Consider the following 13,168-nt stretch of genomic DNA (forward strand, 5'->3'; position numbering starts at 1 on the left):
AAGGGAGGTGCAGCTGAAGTTGTGAAGTTTAGATTTTTTTTTTAGATCAGAGGCATCCGACTATATTATAAGATATTATAATTTAAGAATAGAGTCAAAATATTAAGAGAAAAAAAGAATAATGTAATGAAAAAAAGTAGAATTTTCTGAGAATAATGTCATAATATTAAAATAAAAAAATAATGCAATTTTAGTAGTATAAGTTGAAATGTTTAAGTTATAAATCACATAATGAAAATTAGGTTGCAAAAAAATACCATAATAAAGTCAAAATATTATGGCAATAAAAGTGTAACTACGAGAAGTAAATGTACAAGAAATAGGATATACAGTCAAAATATTCAGAGAAAAAATATTAAGAGAAATAGGAAATAAAGTCAAAATATTAAGAGAAAAAAAGTGTAATCTAATTTTCTGAGAATAATGTCATAATATTAAAAGAAAAAAATAATGTCATTTTAGTGGCATAAAGTTAAAATGTTTAAGTTATAAATCACAGAATGAAAATTAGGTTGCCAAAAAACACCATAATAAAGTCAAAATATTATGGCAATAAAATTGTAACTACGAGAAGTCAATGTACAAGAAATAGAATATAAAGTCAAATATGAAGAGAAAAAATATTAAGAGAAATAGGAAATAAAGTCAAAATATTAAGAGAAAAAAAGTGTAATCTAATAAGTAAAATTGTAATTTTCTGAGAATAATGTCATAATATTAAAAGAAAAAAATAATGTCATTTTAGTGGCATAAAGTTAAAATGTTAGTTATAAATCACAGAATGAAAATTAGGTTGCCAAAAAATACCATAATAAAGTCAAAATATTATGGCAATAAAATTGTAACTACGAGAAGTAAATGTACAAGAAATAGGATATAAAGTCAAAATATTAAGAGAAATAGGAAATAAAGTCAAAATATTAAGATGAAAAAAAGTGTAATCTAATAAGAAAAATTATAATTTTTTGAGAATAATGTCGTAATATTAAAAGAAAAAAATGTCATTTTAGTAGTATAAAGTTGAAATGTTTAAGGTATAAATCACAGAATGAAAATTAGGTTGCCAAAAAATACCATAATAAAGTCAAAATATTATGGCAATAAAATTGTAACTACAAGAAGTAAATGTACAAGAAATAGGAAATAGTTGGAAAATGAAAAGACAGCATACATGTAATTTTTTTTTTTTTCTGGATAAAAATTGGCTTTCCTAGCCAAAAAGGTTCCTGACCCCTGTTCTGCCATATATACAAAATATCAAAGTGGCTTTAGCATCTTTTCATTGATCAATATGTAGCCCTCATTGGAAAAAGTTTGGACACCCCTGGTTAACATCATCCGCATCGGAGAGAGGATGAGGAAAAACAAGTGTTTTTTTTCCGTTCCTCTTCGTTTCTGTCAAAAAACAGATTTGTGAATTTTTCTACCAGTGAACAACAGAGTTTCCTCTGACAAAGCGTTTTTTGTTTGCTTGTTTGCAGATGGCGGGACGAGACGGGGGCTCACGTTGGAACGTGAGAAAACTGAAAGGATGCAACAAAGGATTCCCAGCCAGTAAGTAGATGGCTCTGACGGCCGCTTGGGGCCTTGGGAGGGAGGGAGGGAGGGAGGGAGGAGGGGGGGGTGGAGGAAACGGGTGGGGTGGCGGTGTCTTTTGAAAGGCGGAATGGTGGGAGGGTGGGGGGGGAGTGTGTGCGTGTGTTTGGGGACTGAGCAATGTGATTTATTTCAGAATACTAATGTGTCTTTGATCTCCTCTGCTTAAGAAACACCCTGCTGCGATGGTGGGACTGCTGGGCACACACACACACACACACACACACACACTGTGTAATATATGCACACAATGCATATAAGTTACACACACCCTACCTTCCAGTACTGCATCCCCTGAACGGGGTCCTCATATGCATACACACTGAGTGATTCACATAAACACACTCTGAGGCATGTAATCTACTTCAACTATCTTCAAATCCATCGAGATCCAATTACAAAGATAGAGGAGTATTTGTTTTTCCCCGGTACATCCTAAAAGACTCATTAAATTTTCATGTACAGTTGAAATTATTTGATATAACACAAATGTCTTTTTCACTTGCCTAATTTAATGTGTTTATAGCCGTGCATCCTGTCACCGTCATCAGTCGCCGTTACCTCTCTTTGGCGTGTCATTCCAACGTTTCAGGGTCACCGGTTTATCCCCGGCACAAGGCAATCAATCAAAGAGCCAACAAAGCACAAACACTCAAGATTCAAATTCATACCCCGGAGTAATGAAATATTTGCAGGCCCCGTGTTTACCTTGCATTTCTGGCCACTTACCTTGGGAAAAAAAAAAAAAAAAGGATTGCATATTACAGCAGCTCGCCAAGGTCAGCGCCCGGCCTTATGTGTGTGTATCATAGGCATAAACACGCTGGCACCATCCACTGCAGGTTTCTCCGCCACAGTGGTGCTTCGAGCGAGTTGCTAACGTCAGCACATCTTGCACTCGGCGACAATGCTAACATATTCAATTAACCTAATCAACGCCAGAGTCGCTCGAGAACGAGTTAGAGCATGAGAAGAATACAACGTATGACCCGTGTGCAGCTTCACCAAAAAGGAGTTAGTTCACTTTTTGGGCTTTATTGTGCGCCAATGAAAAGGAAAGCCATCACTATGGAAGTGACCCCAATGTAATCATCATTATGGATGCAGATTATTGAATGCTAGATATTTTATATGTCCGTCACATCTTCTGTGTACTGTATGAGTTTGTTTAGACCAGGGGTGTTCAAAGTGCGGCCCGTGGCCATTTTTATTAGCCTGAAGCACATGCTAAAAATATTATTTAAGGAGAGGTATCTCAATCAGGGTCCATGAAAAAATGCTCCAAAAACCCTTTACAATAACCGTGCAATAACTGTGCAATAAATGTGTGTACAACATGTACACTGCTGTCACTAATGTACTCTTTATATTTGTAACTTCTTGATTTGTATTACTTTAATTTTGCAATTTCTCTACTACCTCACAAGAGTAAAGTCAAAATATTAAGAGAAGAAAGTTGTAATTAATTTAATGAAAATAATTTGGAAATATTATGAGGAAAAACAATGGAATTTTAGTAGCATAAATTTGATTTTTTTAATATATTTTTTATATTATGAGAAAAAAACAAAACAACAAATACAGTTGAATTTTTTGGAAAATTAGGTTGTGGAAAAAGTTGCAATCTTAAAAGAATAAATAAAAAAATTATTGGGGGAAAAAGTTATAATTACGAGAAGAAAGTTTAAATAAAAACCTGGGAATGGGGGGAAAAAACTGCTGTAATTTTATTAAAATAAATTTTCGTTTTTTAACAAGACCAAAAGAGGCAATTTTTACGATAACAATTTGTAATGTTATGACGAAAAATAATGTCATTTTAGTAGCATAGTGTTAACGATATGTAGTATTCTTCTAATGTTGGATGAGACACACAAGCACCAGACCCAATGAGTTATCTCACAATGATCCCGAACCCGTCCAGTATTATTTTCTCTTATTATGTCTTCTATATTGGGGAATACAAATATTAAAATCACTGTAGGGGTGTTATGTCATGTCAAGAGCGTTCTAATAATATTTAAAAACTGATTTAGATTTAGTTTTTTATGCTGTAACTATAAAAATATTTGAAATAAGGAATCCTACGTTGCAAAAATTGGCGGCCATTTCACTCAGGCAGTGCCATTTCTGGTTCAATGGTTATCATCACACTTTTCAACTCCATATTGTACTATATTGTACTATATTGTATTGTAGGTTCAATTTCTTTTATTGTTACATATATATTTTTTTATATGATTCAGGTGACAATTGCAGACATTACAAACAATGTTTTACTGTGAAGCTGCAGCAATAGGCCTGAAATGCCTCCAGTGTGTTTTGGTCAGTTATCCGCCGCCGAGATACAAATAAACCATAAAAGGGAAGAAAAATCGATAGCTGGCGTCTGAACTCTTAACACACACGTGCGCACATACAGTACTGCCCAGACTCGGAAAAACAACATTGTCCACAAGACTTTTGTTGCTACACACTGCATGGTAACTGTCAGAAAGTCCATCCTATCCCAGATGAATCTTTCCAACAGCCAATCAATGCATACAGCTGCTGGTTCTTCTGAGGTTTTCATCCCTGTTCCTCGCAGCAGATGTAGCAGCTTGGGGACGCCACCTCTCATAAAAGGGATGCTCTCACAACTCCACTGGGTTAAGGGATCAGACTCCTAAATGGTCTCCATTCCAGGCTGTTTTATTCCTGGCTTTATGGTGCACCTTGACAGCCTGTTCAGAATTCAGCCCCCTCGATACTGTTTGTTTTTTTTCCACTTCATTTGAGCAGCATGGGGGAAAATTATTGTCTTATTACTGTGAAGGGACACATTTTTACAGACTCTGGGTGTCATGCTAATACCTACTAGCTTAGGGTTGTCCAAAGTTTTTCCTTCAATGGCCGCATACTAACAATTAAAGGATCTTGTAACTTCCAATGAGTCTCTTACAGCGCTGTGGAGGAATTTTGCAGAATTATTGTCATTCAGCCACATTGGAGGCTTTTCCAGCCTTTTTACCCCTTAGATGTGTAAGTGGGTCAAAAATGACCCGGTCAGGTTGTTTTCTTGAAAAACCTTCGTAATGAAATTTTTTTATCATTTCATATGCGAGGTATTCCTCAAAAAACATGTTTTTGATATCATGCCATTTACATTTTTAGCTTACCTTTTATACATTTTAAGACATTTTTGTTTTTGTGTTACGACCCCAACCTTCCATAAGTGGGTCAAAAATGACCTGCATGCATTTACTATGGAATCCAATAGGAACCATTGATTCTTATCAACTTTGGCTGTCAGGAATAAATTAACTGTAGACCACACAGACTATATCAGAAGTGTCACCCCTCAGGAAGATTATTTTACGCCTAATTAATTAGCCTACTTTATAACTAGCTGACACTAGCTGGCTAACATTACTATATGTATTGTTGGGTATTACTCTTTTGTTTCCTCATCCATGCCTTGGCTGCTAGATACACAGCTGAAATAGTCTTACAGATATTGGATGATGGAGAGGCAGTAACAGGGTTGGACTCCGAGTCAAAAATGTCTGATGACCCAGACTTTTGTCATTTTGTGTGGCCGGCCACTCCTGGGAAGGTTCACCACTGTTCTATGTTTTTGTTATTTGTGAATAATGGCTCTCACTGTGGTTGGCTTGAGTCCCAAAACGTTAGAAATGGCTTTATAACGTTTTCCAGACTGACATATTTCAATGACTTTCTTTCTGGGGTGGGGGGCAATCACTTTTTCACACAGGGCCATGTAGATTTGGAATTTTAATTCTTAATAATATAACATTTTCTTTAAAAACTGGATTTTATGTTCAGTTGTGTTGTCATTGACTAATATTTTGTTTTGTTTGATTATCTGGAATATTTAAGTGGAAAAAAAACATGCAAAAAAACAAGCAGTCCAGGGTGTAGTCCAGCGACACCTCTCACCTGAAGACAGCTGGGATAGGCTCCAGCTCCCCCGCGACCCTCGTGTGGATAAGCAGAAGAAAATGAATGAATGAAAGATATCTGTTCTCATAATAGTTTGACTCTATTGTTATTTGACTTATTTGACTTTTTTATTTAAATTTTTCAACTTTTCTCATATCATTATGACTACTTGCTTAATATTTCATCTTTATTTTGTGGAAGACTGGACTTTCCTTCATTTTGTCCAATTTCCCCTTTATTTTGCAAAATATTCCCCTATTTTCAAATGCAACTGTATGAGTAGCAGATGGATTGTCCAAGTGTACTTAATGTAGTGGCCAAATGGTGTCTGAATTCGCCTTCCCGATGCTGCCCTCTAGTGGCAAATACGAATAACTGCGGGACGGGCGGTGGGGAGGGCGGAGCTTTCCTTGTAGAAGTTCTTCCAACTGTCTTGGTTTCGATTTAAGGATCTGAGCGGACACAATGAATGAGGATCTAGCCGTGCGTCTGAACAGGAGAGAGTACACAAACTGGCTGAAAGCAGGCCAGTGTTTGTACATTCTAAAGGACGCCATCCTTCCTTTCATCGATGAGCAAATGCGAGCTTTTCACGGAGGTTTGCTCCGTGAAAAGCCTCGTCTTCGGGAACACTGTCAGAACTCATGTCATCCCAGGAATATTGAGGTTTGGCAACACGCTGTGAATTGGTCTTATACAGATATAAGTGAATTATCAAGAATTATCAAGAACAGAAAAACAATAGTTTTTGTTCATTACACAAAACAAACACAGCTAGTACTGCTAGCTACAGCTTGATACCACCAAGTAATGTTAGAAAGGTGTCAGGCTTCCTGTTTGAAATGCCAATGACGAATGAAAATATGTTTGTGTGGCTGGCCGGGCAACATTTCCTGGAAGCCATTGCTAATACCGTAAACAGAGCGAAGCAAAGCTGAGGGGAGGGCAGGCCTACAGCATGTCTGGGCATGCCCATATTAAGAGGTCTGGATTGCAAAAAACCTCTCTGAGACCGAGCGTTCAGCGCCATCCATTACTCAAACTTTCCAAATGCGAAAACCTCATTATCTGAAAAATTGGCATCGAGGCCTTAAGTTCTTTGGATGTTGTTGCGGGGGCCTTTTGTGACCTCTTTGATGAGTCGTCGCTACGCTCTTAGGGTCATTTTGCTTGACCAGAAATTCCTGGGAAGGTTCACCGCTGTTCAATGTTTTCGCCATTTGTGGATAATCGCTCTCACTGTGGTTTGCTGGAGTCCCAAAGCTTTAGAAAGGTTATAAAGGAGGGGCTCACTTTTACATACAAGGCCATGTAGGTTTGGAATTGTTTTTTTTAATTGTAATTTAAAACATTTGGGATTCCCTCAGGGAAACATTGACACACTGACCTTAACTGAGGCCAGTGAAGCCTGCAGATGTTTGGATGTTGTTGTGGGGTCTTCTGTGACCTCTTTGATAAGTCGTAGCTGCGCTCTTGGGGTCATTTTGTTTGGCCAACCACTCCTGGGAAGGTTCACCACTGTTCCATGTTTTCACCATTTGGGGATAATGGCTCTCACTGTGGTTTGCTGGAGTCTCAAGGCTCTAGAAATGACTTTTTTCTAAATGAATCTCAATTATGTTATGTTTTAAGGGGTTTGTTTACAAATACATCATAATAGTTGACTGTATGGCGAAGAATATTAACATAGCCCACATGCAGGGGTAAGTTAAGACACCCCTGCTGTGCCTTCGACACTGATTGGTGTGTTTATATACAGTAATTATATAATATGTAATTATTGTGTGCAGCTTTCCCAGGCGTGCCGCCTGTGTTTAGAGTGGAAGTCTGAGATCCTGAAGCATCACATACAACGTCATCCCACTCTCTACTGGGGCAACTGTACACCATCTTCATGGAGGACAGACCACTGGGAGGTGGCTAAGGTCTACACACACACACACATAGACATTTGATGGAAATGTTCAAATTGGTACTGATTTAACGATGTATTTATTGTTTCTTTCTTCAGGCCTACATGCCACGAGGTCAGGTGCATGTGACAGCGGAGACGTGTGATCCTTCTGCTCTGCTCAACCTCATCAACTACTGTGACTGGTTTGCATCTGTCAATGTGAAAACAACGTATGTAAGAGAAGTAAGCAAGCATCCATTCTAGATTACTGGAATAAATCTTAGTACATTGTAAAATCTTCTGTTGAATCATGAACTTACAAGACTGAGATATGAAACATACAATATGAAATAAGATGATGTGAATAGGCTTAGTTTATTATCTTTTAAGTATTTTACCCAAAGGTCTTGGGGATCATGAAGATGTTTTGTGGTTGTTCAGTAGTGGTTTTGGTCTTGGAACTCTGCCATGTAGATTGTTTTTGCCCGGTGTCTTTCTTATGGTGGAGTCATGAACCGGGGCAAGTGAGGCCTGCAGTCCTTTGGATGTTGTTGTGGGGTCTTTTGTGACCTCTTGGATGAGTCGCCGCTACGCTCTTAGGGTCATTTTGGTTGACCGGCAATTCCTGGGAAGGTTCACCGCTATTCAATGTTTTAGCCATTTGTGGATAATGGCTCTCACTGTGGTTTGCTGGAGTTATAAGTTATAAAGGAGGGGATCACTTTTCCATACAAGGCCATGTAGGTTTGGAATTGTTTTTTTTAATTGTAATTTAAAACATTTTATGTTCAGTAAATATTTTTTGTGACAAACATGCAAAAAATGAAGAAATCAGGAACACTTTTTCACACCACTGTATAATACAGTAAACCTCGGATATATCGGACTCGGATATATGGGAAATTCGCTCACAACGGACAGATAAAAAAGAACCGATTTTTCTGTAATGCATTTCCAATAAAAATTCATTGCATATATCGGATTTTTTATAATGGATTTTGCCTATTTCGGACAAAATCTCCAGTCCCGTTCCAATGCATTTCCATTAAATTTCCCTTGCATATATCGGATGGCCGCATCGTGGCGCTCCGATTCGCCGAATCGTGACAGGCCGCTATACGACGTAATTTGCAGCATTTGCAGCGTTGCCTGCCCGTCCAGGTACATTGGAAACATAGTCAAGGAAGTGCCTTTTTATAACGGATAAAATCCGATTTACGCATATACCGGATATAAATCCGATATATGCGTAAAACAGACATTTTCTGGTATACGCATATAACGGATTTCGCTTATATCGGACAAAACCAGTGGGAACAATTGAATCCGATATATCCGAGGTTTACTGTAATAGTGAGTACCTCTCCCAGGTCGCTCTGCGGGTCGGGACTCATACCCCAGTCTCCAGTTAGTGGTTCAGGTAGCTGACCAAAGCCCAAATGTGACAGTTGGTACAAATTGTGCACGTTTGTTACAGCTGATCAAATGCAGGAATGAGTTGATGCATTCCGGCAACCTGGGTGTGACGGATCAGTGGATGAAAAACTTCAAAGTTGCCATGAAGCGTTTCCTGCAACTGTTCAGACACGTACCCTGCATGGCACCAGCTGAAGAAAAAATAAATCAGGTAAGGACGTCTTTTTTTTTTTTTTTTTTTTTTTTTTGGTGCACCACATTTGGCATGTTTTTTTTTGTTTGTTTATTTGAGATGTTGGCTGTTGACTTGTCAATATTTGCGACCGGCTTGCACGCTGTGGATTCTACTGACATGCATGCATTGGATTCTGATTCTGTGAGCAAACCCGATATCAGCCTTGACCTCATCAGCCAATGGGAGGCTGACTTGCTGCAGGAGAGGCTGCGGGAGTTGCGGCACACCGCTGAAGAACCAACAACGGTGAGAAAATTCACTTATAGATCTTTTGCACTCTTTATGAATATAATGATATATATTTTGGTTCCAATAGTTAATACAAATCACGATATAAGATATTTTGTGTATTTTTCACGACAGCAAACGACAACAGTTCACAAAGATATAGTTGAACTAGTACTTGAACTTGACTTTTGCCCATCATTCAACTTTAAATTATTATTATTTATTCAAAATAATTCCAATTATTTGTACAAATGACTGTTTACGCTGTACATTGTTGTTCATATTTGATGTCATCTATTTATTCTCCACATTATTATTATTATTATTATTATTTATTTATTATTACACTATCTATCTATCTATCTATCTATGCATCTGTCGATCTATCTATCTATCTATCTATCTATCTATCCATCCATCTAGTATCCATCCATCCATCCATCCAGTGTCTATGCATCTATCTATCCATCCATGTATCTAGTATCTATCCATCTATCGAGTATCCATCCATCTATCTAGTATCTATCCATCTATCCATCCATCCATCTAGTATCCATCCATCCATCGAGTATCCATCCATCTATCTAGTATCTATCCATCCATCCATCTAGTGTCCATCCATCCATCCATCTAGTATCCATCCATCCATCCATCCATCTAGTATCCATCCATCCATCCATCCATCTAGTATCCATCTATCTATCTATCTATGCATCTATCGATCTATCTATCTATCTATCCATCTATGCATCTATCGATCTATCTATCTATCTATCTATCTATCTATCTATCTATCTATCTATCTATCTATCTATCTATCTATCTATCTATCTATCTATCTATCTATCTATCTATCTATCTATCTATCTATCTATCTATCTATCTATCTATCTATCATCTACATATTCCTTTCCCTTTTCTGTCCATTGTAACAGGCAGAAAAGGAGTCAATATGAGCTAGCTAACAATGCCCTTCATTGGAAGCCCTCTTAAGAAAACTCTAACAATGTTTTATACACGCTGTGATCATGCAAGAACAAGAACAAGTACTTTGCTGACAACCTGTAACACTTACACATCTTATACATACGCCTATAACGAGGCGTCGTGTTACTGTGTTAATACTTTTCATACGCTCCTATATAAAAAATAGTGTATGAATATTTCACTCTTTCAACCGCTCCCTTTTCCTCCTCAGGACAAGGAGCAGCTGAAGATGCTGGATGGCTTCCTGCAGGAAAATAAAGATCTGAGCGAGAGGTTTTGTGCAGAGCTGCAGGCCATCGGCTCGCTGGCGGCCTGCAACTGGAAGAGTTGAAAAGTTGAATGACGAGCGGCCGAGATATTTTCACCAAAGTTGAGGAAGTATCTCAGTTGATTCTCAATAATTTCTACTTTTGGGTTTTCTATGAAGGAATTGTTTTTTACGCCTCAGGCAAATCTGATGTTCATCTCAGCGATGTTTTGAATATTATTACTTAAATTGTGCTTGTGCTCTGATCAATGCTAATACGGTATTTTAATCATGAAATGTGTACAATTGTTATGCAAGGATGGGTTTTATAACACAGCTATACGTCCAAACTGTTAGGGTTAGGGTTACTTTATGTTAGCATTTTTTCATTTTGATACTATAGATCTTGACATCTTGACTTACATACAATCATCCTTGGGCTTATTAGGGCTCAAGCACTGACAGTGCGAAAGCCCTATTGTAATCGTAATGTTTCTTCTTCTTATTATTATTATTCTTCCGACGAAATATTGCCATTTTGAGGGCCCGAAAACTCACCAAATTTGGCAAGCGCATCAGGTCTGGTGAATAATTTGATATTTTAGGGGTTTCAAATATAATGTTCCAAAATTGGCTAGCGCCACCTTGAAATTAAAAAAAAATTAGCCCCTGCTAATTGGCATTTTATGCCATTTTGGGGTGCTTCCGGGGCCCCTGTTGAGTGTGTGTGAGGTTTCCACTGTGTTTTTGACCAGAAAAGTGCATTAGAAGCAAGTTGAAAAAAATTGAAAAAAAACGATACCCCCCCCCCCCCCCCCCCCTTCCCTTACGTTTTTTGTCAAAAATCGCAAAATTCAAACTCTGGCATTTTATGCCATTTTTGGGTGCTTCTGGGGCCCCTGTTGAGTGTGTGTGAGGTTTCCACTGTGTTTTTGACCAGAAAAGTGCGTTAGAAGCAAGTCGAAAAAAAATGAAAATAACGATGCAAACCCCCCCCCCCCCCCCCCCCCCCGTTTTTTTGTCAAAAATCACGAAATTCAAACTCTGGCATTTCTGGCAAGGTCAGATCGTCTCAAATTTTTTTATGGCAGTTTTTATTGCAATAAAAATTCGCCTTGCCACCGGTGTCGCCCCCTCCTGTCAGAAAATTGTAAGTGCCGTAACTCTCTTACGACTTATCCGATCAACACGGTTTTTTGTACGGCATGTCCGCGTGCCCGTGCACCCGACTCGCGCGTACCCCCGAGCGCGCCGGGGTGCAGTTTTAATTGGACTTTGTATTTCTTCATGTTGCCACCTTATGTACTATTTTAATGTCTTTTCATTTTTACTGTTACATGTTAACCATTGCACAACTAAATACAATCATAAATGTATGTTTGGAAGTAGCTTTTATTTTTTGCTATAGAGTAAACACAGGTGTGTATGATGGAGTATCAGAGCCACACAGGGGGGTGAAAAAATTGAGATTTTGAGAATAAAGTTGTAAATTTACCCAAAAAAGTCCTTGATTTATGATTTTTTTTTTTAAAAACAATGTAATATTGTGGGAAAAAAATGTAAATTGATATGAAAAAAGTTTGTAATATTACCAAAAAAAGTAGTAAATTTATGAGAAGAAAGTCAGAAATGTACAAGAAAAGCCGTAATATTACAAGCATAAAGTCATACATTTACAACAAAAAAGTCATAATATTATGGTAGTAAAGTCATACATTTACAAGAATAAAGTTGTAAATAAATGAGAAGTGTCGTACATTCACGAGAATAGTTGTAAATTAACAAGAAAAGTTGTTCATTTAAAGTCGTGCATTTGCAGGAAAAGAAGAATTATTATAAGAATAAAGTTGTACATTTTTGAGAAAAGTCATAAATTAACGAGAATGACATTGTAAATTTACGAGAATAAATGTAAGTTTATGAGAAAAAAAGTAATAAATCTTTGAATATATAGTTAATAATAATAATTGCAAGAAAATAAGTCGTAATATTACGAGAATAAGGTCTTACATGACAATGAAGTTGTAAATTCACGAGAAACGTCATACATTTATGAGAATGAAGTTGTAAATTTACTACCAAAAGAGTTGTAAATTTACAAGAAAAAACATTTATCAGAAAAAAGTCATAAATTTACGACAATGAAAAAAGTAGTAAATAGTCAAATGTATGACAAACAGTCATTATCTTTCAAGAATAAAGTAGCAAATTTACGGGAAAAAAAGTTTTATATTTACGAGAAAAAAAGTCATACATTTCAGAGAATAAAGTCTTAAATTTAAGAGAAAAAAGTCATTATATTTCAAGAATAAAATTGTAAAAAAAAAAGTTGTAATTTTTAATAATGTAATTTTACACGGGAGGATCTAATTTGGTTTGCTTGAGAAAGAGAGCTGAATGTCACTGAATGACAGTGGATATTGTATTTATGGGAAATATTGTAGAGGTGATGATGAATAGGAGGGCCCCCAGGACAGAGCCTTGAGGCACACCTGAACTACAAGGGGAGTGATTTGTGGGCCTTACGCTGAATGAACTTTACTGATGTCATTTGTATTTATTGTATATACATACATTATGCCACTCAAGTCCAGAAAAGAGTTTGTTGAGAGTTAGAGTTTGT

General features: G+C 37.2%; 1 protein-coding gene across 1 annotated transcript; it reads left to right on the forward strand.

Moving 5' to 3' along the window:
* Positions 1-5,974: 5,974 nt before the first annotated feature.
* LOC131125641 (uncharacterized protein CXorf38 homolog) lies at positions 5,975-11,534 on the forward strand. The gene is made up of 6 exons (XM_058067370.1): positions 5,975-6,204; positions 7,329-7,463; positions 7,550-7,675; positions 8,910-9,059; positions 9,141-9,329; positions 10,510-11,534. Exons 1-6 carry the CDS (start codon positions 6,004-6,006, stop codon positions 10,627-10,629), a joined length of 921 nt encoding a protein of 306 aa, XP_057923353.1. The 5' UTR covers positions 5,975-6,003; the 3' UTR covers positions 10,630-11,534.
* The last annotated feature ends 1,634 nt before the right edge of the window (positions 11,535-13,168 follow it).

The sequence above is a fragment of the Doryrhamphus excisus genome, chromosome 3 (genome assembly GCF_030265055.1).
Source record: "Doryrhamphus excisus isolate RoL2022-K1 chromosome 3, RoL_Dexc_1.0, whole genome shotgun sequence".
In the NCBI taxonomy this organism is placed as follows: domain Eukaryota; kingdom Metazoa; phylum Chordata; class Actinopteri; order Syngnathiformes; family Syngnathidae; genus Doryrhamphus; species Doryrhamphus excisus.

Bases quoted from the DNA above. Each gene is read 5' to 3' on its own strand.
- LOC131125641 (XM_058067370.1), top strand. From the start codon at position 6,004: ATGAATGAGGATCTAGCCGTGCGTCTGAACAGGAGAGAGTACACAAAC. The intron at 6,205-7,328 runs GTTTGGCAACAC...TATTGTGTGCAG, and splicing joins GTCATCCCAGGAATATTGAG to CTTTCCCAGGCGTGCCGCCT. The intron at 7,464-7,549 runs GTCTACACACAC...TTCTTTCTTCAG, and splicing joins ACCACTGGGAGGTGGCTAAG to GCCTACATGCCACGAGGTCA.